General features: G+C 40.8%; 1 protein-coding gene across 3 annotated transcripts in view; it reads left to right on the top strand.

Moving 5' to 3' along the window:
- The window catches only part of SEC16B (SEC16 homolog B, endoplasmic reticulum export factor), a 203,089-nt gene that overhangs the window by 32,485 nt on the left and 148,268 nt on the right, over positions 1 to 22,336 (top strand). For all 3 annotated transcript variants that reach the window (XM_077277621.1, XM_077277622.1, XM_077277623.1), the window contains 4 exons: positions 753 to 828; positions 3,953 to 4,076; positions 6,285 to 6,439; positions 9,316 to 9,377. In XM_077277621.1, coding sequence (XP_077133736.1) covers positions 753 to 828; positions 3,953 to 4,076; positions 6,285 to 6,439; positions 9,316 to 9,377 — 417 coding nt within the window. The remainder of the gene's footprint in view (positions 1 to 752; positions 829 to 3,952; positions 4,077 to 6,284; positions 6,440 to 9,315; positions 9,378 to 22,336) is intronic.

The raw sequence follows: 22,336 nt of genomic DNA, 5'->3' as shown, positions 1-22,336 counted from the left end.
TAGACTGAAATCCATTGCAAGTTCACGTTAAAAATCCACTAAAAGTAAAAGTCCACATGCAACAAATCGCAATAGAATCTATTGCATCAGGGATCCTTTCGGAATAAGCTGACGTGTTTGCAGAACACTATTTATGACTAGTATATGACTTGTATTCATTTTCCCAGGTTTCCTTGCTGCATGCTCTATTTCTAATTTTCATTTGTCTATGAGCTAGTGAGAGGAGAATAGCTGTTATGATGTCTCCCTTACACTGCACTCAGGGAGATAGACTCTTGGCCTTCTTTTTCTATAGCACACCAATAAAACCAACAGCAGCAACATAGAAGACATTATACAGCGTACTGAGCTGTGTAGCTGTGAATCCAGCACTAAAGTGGAATACATTGGGTTCATGCTTCAGCTGGATTTACCTTTGTCTTGCTGGTCTCTCACTATCCTGATTGCTTCTGACTCCTCCTCCCCTCCATTATCAATTAAGTTTAATAGTCTCTTTAACCTGACACCTCAGTGAGCTGTCAGTCCATCTTTCTTTGACCAAGACATATTAAAACTGTATTTTAGAATGAATTGTGCATTCAGGAGGCAGGTTGGAAAGGAAAAAGTTGTTCATAAGTGGAGAAAGAAACATATTTCACTGATAAGATACATTACAATGTTTCTTATATTCACATGTACTATTGATTTTGCAAAGTTTGTTGAGTGAACAGTGACCATTTAGCTTTTCTTTAACATTTGCCTTGCATTATAAGGTTGCAACGCTATGAGGATAATAGGGCCCAGCACCCAGAGGAGAGAAGATGTGATTCTGCGTTGGATAGATTAGAGGTAAGAATTATTTAAAGGGACTCTGTCACCCCCAAAATGGAAGTTGAGCTAAGCCCACGGGCATCAGGGGCTTATCTACAGCATTCTGTAGATAAGCCCCCGATGTAACCTGAAAGATGAGAAAAAGAGGTTAGATTATACTCACCCAGGGGCGGTCCCACTGCGGTGGGTGTCGCGGTCCGGTCCAGGGCCTCCCATCTTCTTACGATCACGTCCTCTTCTTGTCTTCAGGCTGCGGCTCCGGCGCAGGCGTACTTTGTCTGCCCTGTTGAGGGCAGAGCAAAGTACTGCAGTGCGCAGGCACCAGGAAAGGTCAGAGAGGCCCAGCACCTGCGCACTGCAGTACTTTGCTCTGCCCTCAACAGGGCAGACAAAGTACTGCAGCGCCGGAGCTGCGGCGTGAAGACAGATTCCCTTCAAAGGATAAAAAAGTCTCTAGTACAATCATTAGAATTCATCATATTTTTATTAGACTTTTTGCCATCAAATTTTTAGTGTGACTATAGTACAGTGTGTGAAATAAGTATTGAACTTGTCACCAATTTTCTAAGTAAATATATTTCTAAAGGCACCATTTACATGAAATTCTCACCACATGTCAATAGCAACCCATCCAATCCACACAGGCAAATAAATCAAAGCATAGTTATCCATAAATTAAGTTATGTGTAATAATGAGAAATTACACAGGGAAAAAGTATTGAACGCACTTACTGAAATTTGTTTAATACTTCCTACAAAAGCCTTTGTTGGTGATGACAGCTTCAAGACGTCTCCTGTATGGAGAAACTAGTTGCATGCATTGCTCAGGTATGATTTTGGCCAATTCTTCCACACAAACATTCTTCAAATCCTGAAGATTCTGTGGACTCCTTCTATGAATTCTGAGCTTTTGTTCCTTCCATAAATTGTCTATTGGACTCAGGTCAGGTTCTTGGCTCAGCCATTCTAGCAACTTTATTTTCTTTCTCTGAAACCAATTGAGAGTTTCCTTGGCTGTGTATTTGGGATCATTGTCTTGCTGAAATGTCCACACTCATTTCATCTTCATCATCCTGGTAGGTGGCAGCAGATTGTTATCAAGAGTATCTCAGTACATTTGTCTGTTCATCCTTCCTTCAATTACCGTATTTCTTGAACTATAAGACACACTTTTTCTCCAAAAAAATTTGGGAGGAAAATGGGGGGTGCGTCTTATAGTCTGAATGCAGGCTTACCGGGAGGGGTTGTGGCAGTGGTGTAGCAGCGTCCCTTCCTCAGAGAAACAGCGGTGGCAGAAGTGTTGTGATGCTGAAGCTTGGTGTCAGCGGAGTGCATCATTGGTTTCCTTGCAGCCATCTTCCTGAAACCATGGGGTGCTGGAGGCGGTGGGTGCGCAGATTGAGATCTTGGCTGGGCCTCCAGCGCTCCATTTTCTTGAGACTGTGGGCGTCTGCAAAATGACCGCCGGAGGTCGCGCTTGCGCAGATTGAGATATCGGCGGCCCTCAGCTTCAGGAAAATGGCTGTTTGAGGCCGCTCGTGAGCAGATTGAGATCTCAGCAGCCCTCGGCTTCAGGAAACTGACCGCGGAGAAACCAATGATGCCCTCGGCTCTGCTCACCGTGGACACCGGGCAACAGCATCGCCACATTTCTGCCGCTGGCATCCTGAGGAAGGGACCCTGCTCCATGCAACGCACTCTGCTCTTCCTCACTGCTGACACCGGGCCCGCAGTATCACACCGCTGGGATATCCCGGGACTGCAGCATTGCCCACTTCTGTCGCCGCAGGCTTCCTGAGGAAGGGGCCATGCCTCATGTGACCCCGCTCTACCACCGCCAGCCCTCAGGTAAGATATCTTAAATTCGGATGATAAGACGGACTCCCATCTTATAAAAATCATTTTTTGCTATTTTCCACACTAAAATTTGCGGTGTTTCTTATGGTCCGGTACGTCGTATAATCTGAAAAATACGGTTTATGAAGTTTTACAGTGCCATATGCTGAAAAAAAGCACCACACCATGATGATTCCCTCTCTTAACTTAACTGTTGGTATGGTGGTTTTGGGGTGATATGTAGTACCTTTTGGCCTCCAAACATGGTGTGTATTATCGCAAACAAAGAGTTAAATGTTGTTCTCATGTGACCAGACTATATTTTCCCAGTATTACACAGACTTGTCTAAATATTATTGAGCAAACTTTAAAAGCACTTGAACATGCCTTTTGTTCAGCAATGGAGTCTTGCGTGGTGAGCGTGCACATACAGTAGGTGATGGAAATTGAGTGCATGACTTAGTTTTTTTTTAATCAATTGTACCTGTATTCCAGGTCTTTCTGTAGCTTTCCACATGTGGTCCTTGGCTCTTGGACAACTCTACTAAATATCATTTTCACTCTTCTGTCTGAAATCTTGCAGGGAGAACATGGTCATGGTTGGTTTATTTTGAAATTATGTTTCTTTTCCACTTACGGATTATGGCCTCAATAATGCTCACAGGAACCTTCAGTAGTTTAGAAATTCTTCTGTAACCAATGTCATCAGTATGTTTTGCAACAATAAGGTTGTGGAGGTTTAGAGGTAGCTCACTGGTTTTACTCATAATGATATGTTTCTTGTGTGTCACCTTGGTAATGACGCACCTTTTTATACGCCATCAGTTGAACCACCTGATATTATTTTTCAAGTGGCAGAATTGGTTTCTAAGTACTGATAGGTTTCAGCCGGTGTCATGACTTTCCATGGCTTTTTGTACCTCTCCTTCTTCACGTGTTCAATAGTTTTTCCCTGTGTAATTTGTCACTATTACATATAACTCATTTATGAAAATCTATGGATGATTTCTTTGCTTGTGTGGATTGGATGGATTGTTACTGACATCTGGTGAGAATGTCATGTCAATAGCACCTTTAGAAAAATGGTGATGTGTTCAATACTTATTTCAATATCTTGTGACCTATTGAAGGCTGCATCCTTTGTTCTACAATTTGAGGTGGTGACAAGGAGATATAGTTATAAAAATCACATTCTTTTGACTATTTTTCATTCTATAAAAAATCCAGGGACTAGCTTTCAGAGCAGGCAACTTTATTCTATGTTCTCTTCAGATATTAGATATCATAGAACCTGCCTATACCTTAGTATTTCAGTTCATCTGAACCCAGTTTGCTGTCCCAGTACCGAGATTCTGGAATGTCATCCAGTAGCTATGAGTTGAGTCAGTACATGCAAGATCCAGCAGACTCCTGGAATCCATTGCAGGATGGTGAGTATTGATAGGTATTTATTATGAAATTGAATTAATATCCCTATTTGTTTATGGAAAGCTATTTGCTATAAAAGAGCATTATACTTTCTAATATTATATGGCAGCAATGATAGGTTGTAGCTACTGTATATGGAATTTCAAATTCACTGAATAGGCACTTTAGTTAACAATAAGGTAAAGCATAGAGCAATGGTGTGGCCTGAGTTGCCATCTCCTGTGTTTGCTCTCCATAACTCTGAGTCCCTTCCACCGGTCCAGTATTGAACCCTTTATCTCTCAAGCATATACTGTATATTGTAATTTGAGGAAAATACTTACGTAATTATAGTTTGCACTGTGACTTCCAAGTTTTTTATTTTTTAAAAAACATGAAATTTAAAAATTAGAAAGTTATACTTGTAATTTTTTGCAAAGTAACAATTGTATAACCCTAGCCCTATACCTAACCCTAGCCCTGACCCTAGACATAAGCCTAACCCTAAACCAATCCCTAGCCCTAACCTTAACTCTACTTGCTATAGTTAGAGAAAAAATGTAAAAGTATCTTGTACTAATGAATGAAGTCAGCATTTAATCATGTGTAGTTGCTCATCTTCTGTCATCTCCATTACTGCATATGCAGAGCGGAGCAGCCAAGATGAGTTTGCCAATGGCTGCTGTGCTCTACATAGACAGAAATTGAGAAGACAAAGCTTGCCTGGTTATATTGAGCTTTGTAATTTCGTTTGATGCCTATACAGATCGCAGCAGCCTATGACAAACTCATCTTGCTTGCTGCGCTCTGCATAAGCAATTCTACGTGTGCACTCACTTCATGGCAGTATACAGGTGCCGATCACTTGACAGTGCGGTAGGCTCAGGCAAAGAAGGGGCGAACAAAATTTTGAACCCCCTGTGGTAGGTCGGCTCTCTCAGCTGCACACAGTCGTAGACACAGGTACACTGTCTCTTTAGATCTTCCACTGGTTTATTATATACATACGGCATAAACCAGTGCAAAGTGAAAATAAACTGGGCTTTCGGGCAAAACAGGAAAACTAAACAAAATGGTGTACAGTCTCTGCAACAGCCGGAATCCACCTGCTCAGGGTATAACAACCGGGTTCAGTACGGTCTAACACAAATACTTTTCTGGAGCTCCCAGCTCCAGACACACCGAACACCGAATGACTCAGAAGGCTGCCTATTTACCCTCTAAACCCCACCCTTGGAAGGAGATATGGTGAACAGCCTCCCACCCGCTCCCTCTTCAGCTGTTCACTAAAAAGCTAAGCCCTTAAAATGGCCGATTAACCCCTCTCAGCACTTAGTGTGCTGGAGCAAACTTCTAGGTTTCAGATCACTGAAGCTAATAGCCTCAGTATCTCCCCTCCAATATTTTGCCAGTGACTTTGTCACCCCCATATACTTTGGTGGCTACTTCCCGCTACATCACTTGCAAGGAGGACTATTACCCAGACACCTTTACAAAAGAGTAAATGACTCATGTGTCTCCTGTGCGTCATACAGGACACTTGAATTCTGTCTGAACGATGCGTACGAGGCTTTGATAAAAAAAAAAATCATTTCTAAACTTCAGCTGTAAAAAGAACCCGAGCCATTTCATAATATTAAAAACAGCTAAGTGGTGTTTAATAAAAGTTTAAAATGCAATATCATTCGAACTGAAAGACATCAAACAACATTTAATTATGGAAATTAAAAACCCAGGCTATTGAGCAACATATCACAAAGCCAAGAAGGAAATGCTAGATCTCCCCTTTAATCATTACCATTACTCTCACATTTCTGTAATACCCAAAAGGCCATTGCTGCTGAATTATTATACAAATTACCCAACATGCCATCCTTTTAATGAAACCGTCACAAGTCTCGCCTTTCATCTCTGCCAGTCTCAGGTTCTCACAGTAAAAGCCAAGTTAATCTAAGCAATCCAGGACTGGACAAAGCAATTTATGTTCTAGTAGTCAATGCCAGGCCCATACCATTCATTGCGAATTTAATAAATGATGATAGCGGTCATATTGGCACCATGGTGCGTTCCGGTGCATTAACTATACATAGCAGTCTGGTTCTTACGATGGTATAATAGATAAAATATGATTTTTTTTTCATCCTCTTCTATTATTTAGATCGTTGCATTTTGCTGGAAGATCACTGTATTTGATCCATATGTTCTTTTTTTTTTATTTTTTTTTTTAAAAGACACCTTGGAGAAAACGCCGCAACCAACAGATCGGATGAAGTTCTCTTTGCCCCATGTCACTGTGTGTTTTGGCGCCCGGGGGCAATTGATAAGAGTTTGTCCTAACTTTCCCGATGAGGGTCAACCAGCACTTGTGGAGATTCACAGCACCGAGGTAACGAAAATAATATCAGAGAATTCAAATCAATAAGTTAGGAACACTTGTTGTACGGACGTTTATTCGTCTTGGTACTGAATCCTATATACACCGCTGCATTCATTTAGCGGCATTGATGTACTGTCAGCGGGATTTAAAGGGGTAATTTTTTTTTTCAATTAAATGTTAGAGATGATTAAAACAATGATCTTTCGAATTTACATGTAATAAAAAATCTGGAGTATATTTCCATTTTTGTCTTTTTAGCAGGGAAGCTTTGTACTTTATTTAGTCCCAAAACAGAAGGAAATATCCTGTGTAGCTTGTGACCCGCCTCCTTAAAGGCACATTTATAAGATTATCTCCCCGCAGCAATATTTTTTTAAACACATCCAATTGTGAAAATTATTATTATTCCAAGATCTATTGATGAAAATAAACTTTTGTTCGCGGGACTACCCCTTTAAGTCTCCACCCCCTGGTCAGCACTGTTCAGTCCTCCCCACATTCTTTTTGTTACACCCCTGCGCTCACAAGACTGCCTTCCCGCTATGACCAGTGTGCAGCCATTTATATCTTTATAATTTTTTACATATTCCATGAAAATCTTGTTAGTTTTTGTTGATGTTTAGTTGTGCCGCTCGTCTGTTATTCCTCTTGGAAAGGTATGAGCACATCGACAATGGGGCATTACTATTCCACTAGTTAAAAGGTTGTGTCCATACTATTTTTGATATTGTCCAAAAAAATCGCACACAAATTTTTTGCATACATTTCCAGGAGGAATAATTGAGGTGCTCCAAAATTTTTTATTTCATGTGTCTATGACATCAACTATTGTAAAAAGTGGGTCCTGTGTTATCTACTGTTCACAGAAGTGTTATGAATCATTGTACAGGAGGAGGTGAGCTGTGACATCACCATCATATAATAGAAAATTGAAAACAACATTATCAAAAAATTTAAAAAATACATTTAACATAAAAACTTGATATAAAAAAACAGATAATTTTCTGATGACACATTCTTTTTAAAGGGGACCTCTTGCCCCAATAACACTATTTATCTGCAGATATAGTGGTAATCTGCAGGCAAATAACTTGTCAATCCTGTTTAGCCGGTGTACTGGAAACACAGCTACAGCTAGAAAACGAAGTTATATTCTCCTTGCAGCTGCTCACTTTCAGTCATCGGGGCGGTGCAGGGAATGGTAACTGTCTCTGCTCACTAAACTGTGAGCGGCGGCTGTAATCGTGCCCCGGTACCGTGATTGACAGGCCACTTTTCAGCGTGTGTGTGCAGAGCAGACTGTCAATCAGTGTAGCGAAGATTGATTACAGCCAAACTGAGTATGTAGTGAGCGGTGATTGTAACGTTACTTGCATTGTTCGGATTGGCCGAGAGCGGGTGCAGGGAGAATACGATTTCATTTTCTTGCTGTAGATGCGCTTCCATTTTTTACCTGCAGATTACCACCTGTGTTTTTCTCTGCAGGGGATCCTTACTTTAGGGAAGATGCTAATAGTCACATTTTATTTATTCAAATAGTATATAAAAATTCCGAGTCATTGGATATATTACGCCGGATCATATTAAAGAGCCTATAAACATTAACTAAGGGTTAAAAGTTGTAGACTATTGATCATCACTGTGGATCTTTATTGCGCTAAGTTATATAGACGTCATGTTAAGATAAATTCTATAATGGAAGAAGGTGGTATCATGTCTTAACAGACCATTAAACATATCTCGCCTGTACTTAACCCCTCCAAGTAAGAGCCTAAGGTCATATTTACATGTCATTATAAAGTCTGCCGTAGCTCTTACTGCACATTATTACCGGTGACCTCCGACAATATATAAATATGGCTTAATGGGTACATTCACCTTTGAGTACCATTTCCATATAGGTATAATATACTTATAAAGTCGGACAGCGTTGTAATACATTTCATTACTTAAGTTGTACTACTTTTTTTCTCATCATTCTTTAGCCCATTGTCTTCCAGAGCTGCATTCATAATTCTGCATGATCTTATCAGTCATTTTTCTGGTCGGGATAGAAATATATTGTGACCTGAAAGGAGACACGATCACATTTCAGATTAATTCAGTGCAGTAAAGTGCTTAACTCTGAGCTTAGATCGCAAGAAAAATTGAAGTTGGACAAAACCGAGAATAAAATAAAAATTACTACAGTTCTACATGTTGGCGCTTATCAATCAAATCACACTGACAGTGTCCGTGTCCAGCTAAGAAATTTGCACATTTTGACTTTGTTTTTTGTTTTTTTTCATTACTGAAAAACATTTATTTGATAGGGACATCAACAAATAATCAGGACCCTTTTGTCTTGTTCACACGTTGGAGCTATTGGTGAAAAATGGTGCAGAAAAAAAATGCAACTTGACCATAATTTGATGGCTACATTATAATTTTGATTCAGCAGGTTCTGTATCTCCCATTCATTGTAATTAAGAGTAACCACGTTTGGCTGTAGTAACTACCTTTTTGTTGGAAATGGGAAACATTTCTCCATCTATGGGGTTTATGTTTGTCCCAGTTTACAGGTGAACCCCATCCATCCCTTAAGTTACCTTTCCCTGCTTATGTTTTATAAATCTATTATGTTTGGTTTAGTTTTGTGAATAAAGTGGTATTCCAGTTATTCCAAGTCATCGCCCATCCACAGGACAGGTGGTAACTACTAAATCCCCTAGGTCTGACCACTGAGACCATAATGGTCACCTTAGTAAGGGAAGTTCCCCGTATCGGCTGTTGTTGTGGGGAGAAGAGGTCGGATAAGTGATCATTTCCGATATCTGGAATTCTCCTTTAATTTTACATGAAGCAGAATACATCTCTTGACTGTGAATTATTTGCTTTGTCTCTAGATTCTGCTTTGTGATACTTTGGAACAAGAGGAGATGAGAGAATTTCCTGGTCCTATGCAGAGGTGAATGATTGAAGAGAATGTATTGATTACAATGTGTACTAAAAACAACCAACCAACCAATCAATCAATCAATCCTAAGAATTGAAGGGATTGTTTGCTAAGGGTTATCATTTTTGTTTGGATTCCATGACAAGAAGAAGATTAATTTCAGAAACCCAAGTAACTAAAGTGAACCTGACAGCTGATATATGGTGCCATAATCCCGGTGGGGCAGCATGAATCAGAATCCGGCTTAGTCGTTTTAGCCAGATGGGTTTTTCTATATTTCAGACAAAACATACACTTAAAAGCCATTTGGGCCCATTCCACTTGACTGATCAGTCTAAGAGGCTGGCATCGGAGACTTCTCTCCTTCCCACTGCCATTGAGTCTCCGTACTCCAGGAGGGTGGGCAGATAGAAGCCGCCATTGACCGTCCTCTTGGACTAGTCGTTCAAACGGCATGGACTCCAGATGGATTTTAAATGTATGTTTCCTACAAAACACTATAATGTTCCAGAACTGGACTTTTGTTTAAAGCTGCCCGTGGTTCTGGCAGCATATGTCAGCTGTCAGGTTCCCTTTTACTGTAATTGGTGAGGAAATCCATTAGGAGATGATCAGTTCCCTACGAGGAAAATATAGCACTACATATTAGTTATTGAGGATCAACAACACGTCTGTCTAAATCTGAGACATGTTGGGCTCTCCAGAGTGGTAAAAAGCTGTTTTTAGCTTTATCTGCTTGGTCTACAGGTGGGTCCTATATTAGAGACCCCTCACCTGACTGTCAATGTGAGTCTGCCAACAGTTTTCCCGATGTGAGAGACTTGAAACACAGTTTAAACATACCTGTGGGTCTGGTTTGATATCAGCATCGTGAAAGTGAAGTAGCAATCTGGCGCTTTCTGCTCCCTCAAGTGCGTTGAAGGCTCCATTCCTTCTACACTTGATTGTTGACTGTTGTGGTCTTCTGATTGTATGCTCCAGCTGTTACTCAAGAACACTGGTGAGGGTTGTGGACCACTGTCCGAGCACTGTAACAAAACATCTGTTTCACAGTGATGTTGGTAATTAAACCATATACTGTACAGATATGTTATAACTATGTTCTAGGTCTCCTAACTAACCCTGTAAACAGTTTTGCACGACAAAATATGAACCAAACAATTCCTTTAAATGGGCTGTTCTAATTGGACAAAATATTTTTAGAATTAAGAATTCTGCACTTCTGTTATAAAAACTGACCAGAGAGATGGGATAAAGGTAAAGTGAAGAAAAAAATCCAGCACCACCATCCCCACATTAGGTCCTGAAGTGACTGTATGGATGGAAAAAGAAGTGACTGTATGGGTAGAAAAATCATCACTTTTTGCCCTTGATTAGACCACTGGAGCAATGGTGCTGAAATATTGGATGTCTGAGGATTAAAGAGGTTGTCTGCTATTTCGCTATTTTTTCATTGATGACCCATCCTCAGTATAGGTCTGATCGTTGGGGTCCAACACCTGGCACACCTGCCCATCAGTTGTTCATGGCATCTGCGGTGGCGGCTGCCGTCTGGAAATACTCACTTGCGGAGCTGCTCCATCTACTGATAGTGGCCATGGCAGGGTACTACAAATCGGCCTCCTATTTATTTGAATAGGAGGCACACGTGTAGTACCCTGCTGCTGCCACTATCAGTAGATGGAGCAGCGCCACAAGTGAGTATTTCCGGCCCCTGCCGTAGACACCAAGAGTAGCTGACTGGCGGGGGTGCCCGGTGTCGGACCCCGACCAATCAGAAATTGATGACCTATCTATCCTAGGGATAAGTCATCAGTGAAAAAGTAGTGGATGACCTCTTTAGGTAAAAGTTTTTTCATTATTTTACTGCTATCCCATCCCTGTGGCCGCTTTCAAAAATATGGAAAGCTTTTTTTAACCCACATATCACAATAGGGAAACTGTTACATTTGAATATGGTATTTAACTGCAAATATGGAGTTAGTCTGCAGATAATAGCATTAGAATGCTGCCCGACTACTTTACTGAAAGTGTGGCTACCAGGACAAAATATACTTATTTACTACCTCCCACTATACTGTAAGCGGTGGCTGTAAGCACGCCCCAGCATTGTGATTGACAGTCGCCTCTGCAGCACATCTATGCGCTGTGTGTTTCAGAGTGTTCATTTGTTACATTTGATTCCTTTTAACTAAAATTGAACTCAACCTGCAGGGCATCTTACAGTTAAAATCACAATAAATGAAAAAGAGATCACGTTAATTCCTATGTTCTGCATGTGTTTGAGGTCTTGCAGATTTTATAATAATCAGACAGAAGTTACAATGCAGCCATGAAGCTAAAGGTATAATCATGAAATGATGTCAAACAGAGCAAAATTACAATGTATAAAAAATAATTTTATAGATAACACATCTCATTAAAAAGAAGCTAATGAGAAGTAGAAGAAAGCTCACGGTTGAGTTTTTACTAGGTGCATATTAAAAAAAACCCAGTCTTTTATGATTTTGCCTCTGGATTCTCAATTTAGACATTTGTGGCCCTTGACAAGTATAGGGTCTGTTACTCAAATTGACATAGACACCTTCAAGACTTGTTCCTGCCCCCCATTTCCACCCTTTGTTAGATAGAACAGTGACACAAACATTCTGTTTGTTTCCTCTTTTGTGAAGACCATGGTTAGATTACTACCACTTTTAGAGGATGGAGTGCCAGGCTGAGCTGGGACTCCTTTTGCTTGGTCCTACAGTAGCCAAAGGTCCATATAAGTTTCCATATGGCCATAATACATAGCTACATTTGCACAGTGGCATGACAAGAAGCTTGTAGGCCCCAATACAAAAGCTCCAATGGGGCCCCCAACTATTAAATCTTTAATAGTAATAGTCTTTTTATATAATCCAAAGGCACCTTATGTGCCCCTATGCTCCAGTGCCCTGGTGCAATTGCAACCCCTGCTCCCAGGGCTGCCACCAAGAATTTCAGAGCCCCTTACTAGCAAAATTTTAACATTTTTAGGCCCCCTTTTCTTTATTTTTCTTTAAGGGAATGTGTCACATACATTTTTTAAAAAGGAACAATAATACTATATACAAGGGACAAATATCGCTACACCATGGCCAGACCACAAGTTACCGCCACATAGTGACTGAATAATACCTTGTGTAAGGGAGAAATACCTCCACGCCATGACAATGGTCAATGACAAGACCACATACTACCACGAAATAGTGACCAAATAATACCACATACAAGGAACAAATACCACCACAACATGACCAGGCCACATATTGCCACCACATAGTGACCAAATAATACCTTATACAAGAAACAAATACTGCCACACCATGACTGGACCACATATTACCACCACATAGTGACCGAATAATACCACATACAAGGAACAAATACCACCACAACATGACCAGGCCACATATTACCATCACATAGTGACCGAATAATACCACATATAAGGAACAAATACCGTAACATCATAACCAGACCACATATTGCCACCACATAATGACCAAATAATACCTGATACAAAGCACAAATACTGTTACACCATGACCAAATTACATATTACCACCACGTAGTGATTGAATACTACAATATTGATCATTAATAAAAAAACAATACTAATATTACCATAAGTGCCATTATACATAGGAGCTCTGTACATAGTATACAGAGAAAAGTGTCAGTGTACATGTAATACAGTGATCATCGGTGACATTATTGCAGGAGCTATGCATATAGCATATAGTGTACAGGTAATGCAATCATCACCAGTGACATTATACACAGAAGCTCTGTATATTGTGTCAGTGTACAGGTAATATAGTGATCACCAGTGACATTATACACAGGAGCTCGGTATATAGTGTATAGTGTACTGGTAATACAGGGATCACCAGTGACATTACTGTATACACAGGAGCTCTGTGTATAGTGTATAGTGTACAGGTAACTTAGGGATCACCAGTAACATTATACACAGAAGCCCTGTATATTGTGTCAGTGTACAGGTAATACAGTTATCACCAGTGACATTTTACTCAGGAGCTCTGTATATAGTGTATAGTGTACAGGTAATACAAGGATCCCTAGTGACATACACAGGAGCTCTGTATAAAGTGTATAGTGTACAGGTAATACAGTGATCACCAGTGACATTATTCACAGGAGCTCCGTATATAGTGTATAGTGTACAGGTAACTCAGGGATCACCAGTGACATTATAGACAGAAGCTCTGTATATAGTGTATAATGTACAGGTAATACAGTGATCACCAGTGAGATTATTGTTGTGAATTTGGATTCTGGGCTCCCCCGGTGGCCGCTTGTGGAATTGGACTTGTCATTCTCTTTCCTGTTTCACCTGGTTCCATCAGTAGTGGGTGTCGCTATTTAAGCTCATTTCTCTGGTGGTTTCTTGCCGGTCAACAATGTTATCTGATGCCTCTCAGTGCTTGTTCCTGCTTCTGACAACTACTAGATAAGTTGGACTTTTGTCCATGTTTCATTTTGCCTATTTGTTCCAGTTCACAGCTGAAGTTTTGTTACTGTGTCTGGAAAGCTCTCGTTGATCAGGGATTGCTACTCTGGCGTTATGAGTTAATGCCAGAGTTTAAGGTAATCTCTGGATGGTGTTTTGTTAGTGTTTTTCTGCTGACCATGAAAGTATACTATCTGTCTTCTGCTATCTAGTAAGCGGACCTCAAATTTGCTAAGACTATTTTCCTGCTGCGTTTGTTGTTTCATCTGAACTCACCGTCATTATATGTGGGGGGCTATTGTCTTCTTTGGAATATTTCTCTAGAGGTGAGCCAGGTCTTATATTTCCCTCTGCTAGCTATTTAGGTCTTAGGCCAGAGCTGGGCATCTAGCAATAAATAGGATATGCTACCTGGCTATTTCTAGTTGCGCGGCAGGCTTAGTTCATGGTCAGTATAGTTCCATCTTCCGAGAGCTTGTCCCTCTATAGGCTTGCTATGATCTCTGCCCGCAGAGATCATGACAGTTTGACCGGCCCTTAAAGTGTTAAAGACCCAGGTTGAGAAAGGAGAGTTATTAGAAGTCTGCTGGAATTTTTTTTTTTTTTTTTTTTTTTTTTTTTTTTTTTTCCTCCAGTTTGCCTTGCTGCAGTCTTTTTTCTCTCTCTCCTCCTAATCTCTGTATTGCTCTGTGTGCACCTGACGATAATGGTCTGTGCCGGAACATGCTGCTATGCGGGAATATATAAAGGAGTCTTTGGAAAAGGGACATATTCGTCCATCTTCTTCTCCCTTGGGAGCTGGGTTTTTCTTTGTCTCAAAAAAGGACGGCTCTTTGAGACCATGTATTGATTATCGGCTTCTGAATAAGATCACTGTTAAGTACCAATACCCATTGCCATTGCTTACTGATTTGTTTGCTCGTATAGAGGGTGCTAAGTGGTTCTCCAAAATTGATCTTCGTGGGGCGTACAATTTGGTGCGGATCAGGCAGGGGGATGAGTGGAAGACCGCATTTAATACGCCCGAGGGCCACTTTGAGTATTTGGTCATGCCTTTTGGTCTTTCTAATGCCCCTTCAGTTTTCCAGTCTTTTATGCATGATATTTTCCGCGATTTTCTGGATAAATTTATGATAATATATCTGGATGATATTCTGATTTTTTCTGATGACTGGGACTCTCATGTCCAGCAGGTCAGGAGAGTTTTTCAGGTTCTGCGGTCTAATTCTTTATGTGTGAAGGGGTCTAAGTGCGTTTTTGGGGTCCAGAAAATTTCCTTTTTGGGGTATATTTTTTCTCCCTCTTCCATTGAGATGGATCCCGTCAAGGTGCAAGCTATTTGTGACTGGACTCAGCCCTCCTCTCTTAAGGGTCTTCAGAGATTTTTGGGCTTTGCCAACTTTTACCGCCGATTTATTGCTGGTTTTTCGGATGTCGTTAAACCACTGACTGATTTGACCAGACATGGCGCTGATGTTGCTAATTGGTCCCCTCATGCTGTAGAGGCCTTTCAGGAGCTTAAGCACCGTTTTGCCTCTGCCCCTGTGTTGCGTCAGCCTGATGTGAATCTGCCTTTTCAGGTTGAGGTTGACGCTTCGGAGATCGGAGCTGGGGCAGTGTTGTCGCAGAAAGGTTCCGACTGCTCCGTCATTAGGCCTTGTGCTTTCTTTTCTCGCAAATTTTCGCCCGCAGAGCGGAATTATGATGTTGGGAATAGGGAGCTTTTGGCCATGAAGTGGGCGTTTGAGGAGTGGCGCCATTGGCTAGAGGGGGCTAAGCATCAGGTGGTGGTATTGACTGACCACAAAAATTTGATTTATCTTGAGACTGCCAGGCGCCTGAATCCTAGACAGGCGCGCTGGTCTTTATTTTTTTCTCGCTTTAATTTTGTGGTGTCATACCTACCGGGTTCTAAGAATGTTAAGGCAGATGCCCTTTCTAGGAGTTTTGACCCGGACTCTCCTGGTAATGCTGAACCCACAGGTATCCTTAGGGAGGGAGTAATTTTGTCGGCCGTTTCTCCTGATCTGCGGCGGTCCTTGCAAGAGTTTCAGGCGGATAGACCGGATCGTTGTCCGCCTGATAGACTGTTTGTTCCGGATGATTGGACCAGTAGAGTCATCTCTGAGGTACATTCTTCTGCATTGGCAGGTCATCCCGGAATTTTTGGTACCAGGGATTTGGTGGCAAGATCCTTCTGGTGGCCTTCCCTGTCACGAGATGTGCGAGTCTTTGTGCAGTCATGTGACATTTGTGCTCGGGCCAAGTCTTGTAGTTCTCGGGCTAGCGGACTGCTGTTGCCCTTGCCTATTCCTAAGAGGCCTTGGACACACATCTCGATGGATTTTATTTCAGATCTGCCTGTTTCCCAGAAGATGTCTGTCATCTGGGTGGTCTGTGACCGTTTCTCTAAAATGGTCCATTTGGTTCCTCTGCCCAAGTTGCCTTCTTCTTCTGAGTTGGTTCCTCTGTTTTTTCAGAATGTTGTCCGATTGCACGGTATTCCTGAGAATATTGTTTCTGACAGAGGTACCCAATTTGTGTCTAGATTTTGGCGGGCATTCTGTGCTAGGATGGGCATAGATTTGTCTTTTTCATCTGCTTTTCACCCTCAGACTAATGGCCAGACCGAGCGGATTAATCAGACCCTGGAGACATATCTGAGGTGTTTTGTCTCTGCTGACCAGGATGATTGGGTTGCTTTTTTGCCATTGGCAGAGTTCGCCCTCAATAATCGGGCCAGCTCTTCCACCTTGGTGTCCCCGTTTTTCTGTAATTCGGGGTTTCACCCTCGATTTTCCTCCGGTCAGGTGGAATCCTCGGATTGTCCTGGAGTGGATGCGGTGGTGGAGAGATTGCATCACATCTGGGGGCAGGTTATGGACAATTTGAAGTTGTCCCAGGAGAAGACTCAGCGTTTTGCCAACCGTCATCGTCGTGTTGGTTCTCGGCTTTGTGTTGGAGATTTGGTGTGGTTGTCTTCTCGTTTTGTCCCTATGAGGGTCTCTTCTCCTAAGTTTAAACCTCGGTTCATCGGCCCTTATAGAATATTGGAGATTCTTAATCCTGTTTCTTTCCGTTTGGACCTCCCTGCGTCCTTTTCCATTCATAACGTTTTTCATCGGTCGTTATTGCGCAGGTATGAGGTACCTGTTGTACCTTCAGTTGAGCCTCCTGCTCCGGTGTTGGTTGAGGGTGAGTTGGAGTACGTTGTGGAGAAAATTTTGGACTCTCGTGTTTCCAGACGGAGACTCCAGTATCTGGTCAACTGGAAGGGTTACGGCCAGGAGGATAATTCTTGGGTCAATGCATCTGATGTTCATGCTTCTGATCTTGTTCGTGCCTTCCATAGGGCTCATCCTGGTCGCCCTGGTGGATCTGGTGAGGGTTCGGTGCCCCCTCCTTGAGGGGGGGGTACTGTTGTGAATTTGGATTCTGGGCTCCCCCGGTGGCCGCTTGTGGAATTGGACTTGTCATTCTCTTTCCTGTTTCACCTGGTTCCATCAGTAGTGGGTGTCGCTATTTAAGCTCATTTCTCTGGTGGTTTCTTGCCGGTCAACAATGTTATCTGATGCCTCTCAGTGCTTGTTCCTGCTTCTGACAACTACTAGATAAGTTGGACTTTTGTCCATGTTTCATTTTGCCTATTTGTTCCAGTTCACAGCTGAAGTTTTGTTACTGTGTCTGGAAAGCTCTCGTTGATCAGGGATTGCTACTCTGGCGTTATGAGTTAATGCCAGAGTTTAAGGTAATCTCTGGATGGTGTTTTGTTAGTGTTTTTCTGCTGACCATGAAAGTATACTATCTGTCTTCTGCTATCTAGTAAGCGGACCTCAAATTTGCTAAGACTATTTTCCTGCTGCGTTTGTTGTTTCATCTGAACTCACCGTCATTATATGTGGGGGGCTATTGTCTTCTTTGGAATATTTCTCTAGAGGTGAGCCAGGTCTTATATTTCCCTCTGCTAGCTATTTAGGTCTTAGGCCAGAGCTGGGCATCTAGCAATAAATAGGATATGCTACCTGGCTATTTCTAGTTGCGCGGCAGGCTTAGTTCATGGTCAGTATAGTTCCATCTTCCGAGAGCTTGTCCCTCTATAGGCTTGCTATGATCTCTGCCCGCAGAGATCATGACAGATTATACACAGGAACTCTGTATATACTATATATCGTGTACAGGTAATACAGGGATCATCAGTGACATTATACCAGGAGCTATGTATATACTATATAGTGTACAGGTAATACAGAGATCATCGGTGACATTATACCAGGAGCTGTGTATATAGCATATAGTGTGCAGGTAATACAGATATCATTGGTGACATTATACCAGGAGCTCTTTATATAGCATATAGTGTACAGGTAATACAGTGATCACCAGTGACATACACAGAAACCCTGTATATAGTGTATAATTTACAGGTAATACAATGATCACCAATGACATTATACACAGGAGTTTTGTTTATAGTGTGAGTGTACAGGTAATACAGTGATCACCAAGGACATTATACACAGGAGCTCTGTATATACTATATATATAGTGCACAGATAATATAGGGATCATCGGTGACATTATACCAAGACCTCTGTACATACTATATATAGTGTACAGGTAATACAGAGATCATTGGTGACATTATACCAGGAGCTCTGTATATAGCATACTGTGTACAGGTAATACAATGATCACCAGTGACATTATACACACGTTTTGTTTATAGTGTGAGTGTACAGGTAATACAGTGATCACCAGTGACATTATACACAGGAGCTGCTCTGTATATAGTGTATAATGTACATGTAATACAGTGATCACCAGTGACATTATACACAGGAGTTCTGTATATACTATATATAGTGTACAGGTAATACAGGTATCATCAGTGACATTATACCAGGAGCTCTGTATATACAATATATAGTGTACAGGTAATACAGAGATCATCGGTGACATTACACCAGGAGCTCTGTATATACTATATATAGTGTACAGGTAATACAGAGATCATCGGTGACATTACACCAGGAGCTCTGTATATAGCATATAGTGTACAGGTAATACAATTATCACCAGTGACATTATACACAGGAGTTATGTTTATAGTGTCAGTGTACAGGTAATACAGTGATCACCAGTGTGCAATTTGTACAGCCCCCGAAGGATGGTATAAATATCCAAATAGCCCTTGGCAGAAAAAAAGGTTCCCTACCCCTGATATATGCCTACTCTTGGTCCCGGTGGAATTGCCCATTCACAACCAGAAATGCCCATTTGTTGGTGGAGTTTATGTAAAGCATCCACCTCTTTTCAAGCCAGGGACACCATACATTTTTAAGGACTGCTTCTTAAAATATCAAGACGTCAGCAGAAATTCAAGACATGTCAAGTTGACTTGTACTGTATACAGAGGGTAGATATAAATACCACTGATGCATACCAAACTAAACCCTAAAACAGGGATATGCCCTAAAAAATGGACATGTAACAGGGAAAACTCCACTAATCAATAAATCCTACAACTAAACGGAGTATAAGCAACCCAAAGCCAATACTTAAAAAAGTAATAACAAATTTTATTATACATATAACAACATGATAAGAAGTATTCTATAAGGACAAGGTACACGTAGAGCACATATACTTAGGACAAAACACATAGAAAGTAAACACCATGGGGGAATACAAAAGATATGGGTATCTCAGATACATACATATCGCTTTCTAATTGTGAATTAGGTAGGACTATTCTCCCATAAAAGTGCATAGTGCCTAGTGCAAAAAAAGTACTTACGTGTCACGCCCCCCGAGGAAGCCAAACGCGAAACGCGCGTCGGGGCTAGCAGGACACACATTGACACCGACATATGGGTAAGGTATACATGGTAGATTGGCTATTTGTGTATCTAGGTGGGATATCTCTGATGAGATAAGTACTTTTTTTGCACTAGGCACTATGCACTTTTATGGGAGAATAGTCCTACCTAATTCACAATTAGAAAGCGATATGTATGTATCTGAGATACCCATATCTTTTGTATTCCCCCATGGTGTTTACTTTCTATGTGTTTTGTCCTAAGTATATGTGCTCTACGTGTACCTTGTCCTTATAGAATACTTCTTATCATGTTGTTATATGTATAATAAAATTTGTTATTACTTTTTTAAGTATTGGCTTTGGGTTGCTTATACTCCGTTTAGTTGTAGGATTTATGTATACAGAGGGTAGAGGAAATAAATGATCAATTAAATCAGTTGTATGAATGAAAAAGTTAAGAAGAACATTTTAAGTGAAACCATTTTTTTCAATCTGTTTATTAAATATATATTAAGAATAAAGAGAATTTGTGCTTAGATATTCATCAATAAGAATATTATGTGTAACTGTCACAAATAACTCGACGCTCATGACTTCTGCCGACGTTCCCTTTGCTCCGCTCCCAGTAGGCTCGTTTTCCCACAGACATATATGTTAATGGAATCTTTCTTAGATACATAGCCCCTGTCCGTGTGGGCTAAGAGATAAGAGGCACTTTGGGGAACTCCTGGATTGTCTCACTGTGGACGGTAACAGATATTAAATAATGATTTCTTAATATTAAATTTTATAGTTTTTTTTCTTGCGGATAATTTTTTTAATTCAGATCCCGGTAATAGTATCAGAACGATATAAAATATCTGTTCTTTACACCATAAATATTGCTGGTTCTCAAAAACTAAGTTATTCTACTATGGTATATCAGAACTGAACCATAAAGCTGTCCGGATATTACTCCTTTAACCCCTTCACTACCCAGCGATTTTCCTTCTTTTTTTCTTCCCCTTCTTCCAAGAGCCATAAAGTTTTTATTAATATGTCGATATAGCCTTATGAAGGCTTGTTTTTTTGTGGGCCATGTTGAAATTTTGAATGCCACCTTTCATTCTACCACATAGTGTACTGGAAAGGGGGAAAAAAATTCCAAGTGCGTCGAAATTGCAAAAAAGTGGAATTCCACAATTGTTTTTTGGATATTTTTTTTTCATGTTCACTACATGTTAAAACTGACCTGGCAGTATGATTTCCCAGGTCAGATAACATATGCAGATATCAAACATGTATAGTTTTTTTTTTTTCATTTAGATGGTGAAAAAAAATGTTGCTTTTGTTGCCATTTTCCGAGGCCCGTAACACTTTTATTTTTCATAATCTGGGGCTGGGTGAGAGCTTTTTTTTTGCGCCCTGAGCTGATGTTTTTAATTATACCATTTTGTAGTACAATACAATGTTTTGATCACCTCTTATTGCTGCCAAAAAAACACGACTCTTGTGTTTTGATATTTTCTTGTTACGCTGTTTACTGACCGGATTAATTTATTTTATATTTTGATCTGACATGTTTGAATGCAGCGATACCAACTATGTGTATTTTTTATTTTTACTTAATTGTTTCACTTTTAATGGGGGCAAAAGGAAATTGATTTGAACTTTAGTTTTCATATCTTTAAAAAAAAATTATTTTATACTTAATTTAATAGTACCCCCTAGGAGACTTAAAGCTGCGATCGTCCTTTTGTCCCTTACACAGCCGGCCAGCGTTCACAGGTGGCTTGTAATAACAGGCATGGGGGCCATCAGCAGACCCCCGGCGGTCATGACAACCCATTAGCACTCCGCGAACATGTGAGGGCGTTGCCGATGGGTGGGATGAGTAACTGCAGCACTTAACTGGTTAACAGCTGCAGAAAGAGTTCAGCTCCACCCGCGGCTGTTAGAAAGATGCGAGCTTGGCTTGTGAGCCCACATCACAAGCACTGACACTACTCAAAGATAGTGAAAGGGTTAAGGGGATCTATCACCAGATTTCATGATATAATCTGCATACATTCTTAAATAGATATCTTAGACCTGAGAGGCTGGTGTTCTTGCTTTGAGAATCTATGCCAGAATGACTGTATAATCCTGAAGTTAAACTCTTTAAGATACAGGCAATTTTTTTTCTTTCCCTTTCTTCCAAGAGCCACAAGTTTTTTTTCATTATTTTTCTGCCATCATAAGCCGTATAGAGTAAGAGATCTCATAAGTCCAAATAGTCGGTTCCTGAATTTATTCTCAACCTGACTGATGGCTGCAGCTTGTACTGAGCAGCGTGAGGTCTCAGCAGGGAGGAGGAACACTGAGGAGCTATTAATAAAGTGTGCAGAAATTGGGTTTAAACTTCCAGAAAGGATTACTGAGCCATTCTGATATGGATTTTCAAGGTAAGTACACTAGCCTCATCAGGTCTAAAAGAGCTGTTTAATAACATAAAGGTTTCATTGTGAAATCTGGTAACAAATCCACTTCACTGCTGTCAAAAAGTATATGAGAGGTGATCCGTGATCCTCCCCCGATGAGCCGCATTTAGCACATATTTTTCAGACTAAGCAGTTTTTGATTGTCAGTGAAACAATAGAGTAATGTAAGTGTAAATCAGATGTAGTTGCAGAA

This window comes from Ranitomeya variabilis, chromosome 8 (genome assembly GCF_051348905.1).
Source record: "Ranitomeya variabilis isolate aRanVar5 chromosome 8, aRanVar5.hap1, whole genome shotgun sequence".
In the NCBI taxonomy this organism is placed as follows: Eukaryota; Metazoa; Chordata; class Amphibia; order Anura; family Dendrobatidae; genus Ranitomeya; species Ranitomeya variabilis.
Note: the sequence above shows the minus strand (reverse complement) of the source record. Positions and strands in the feature narration are given on the sequence as shown.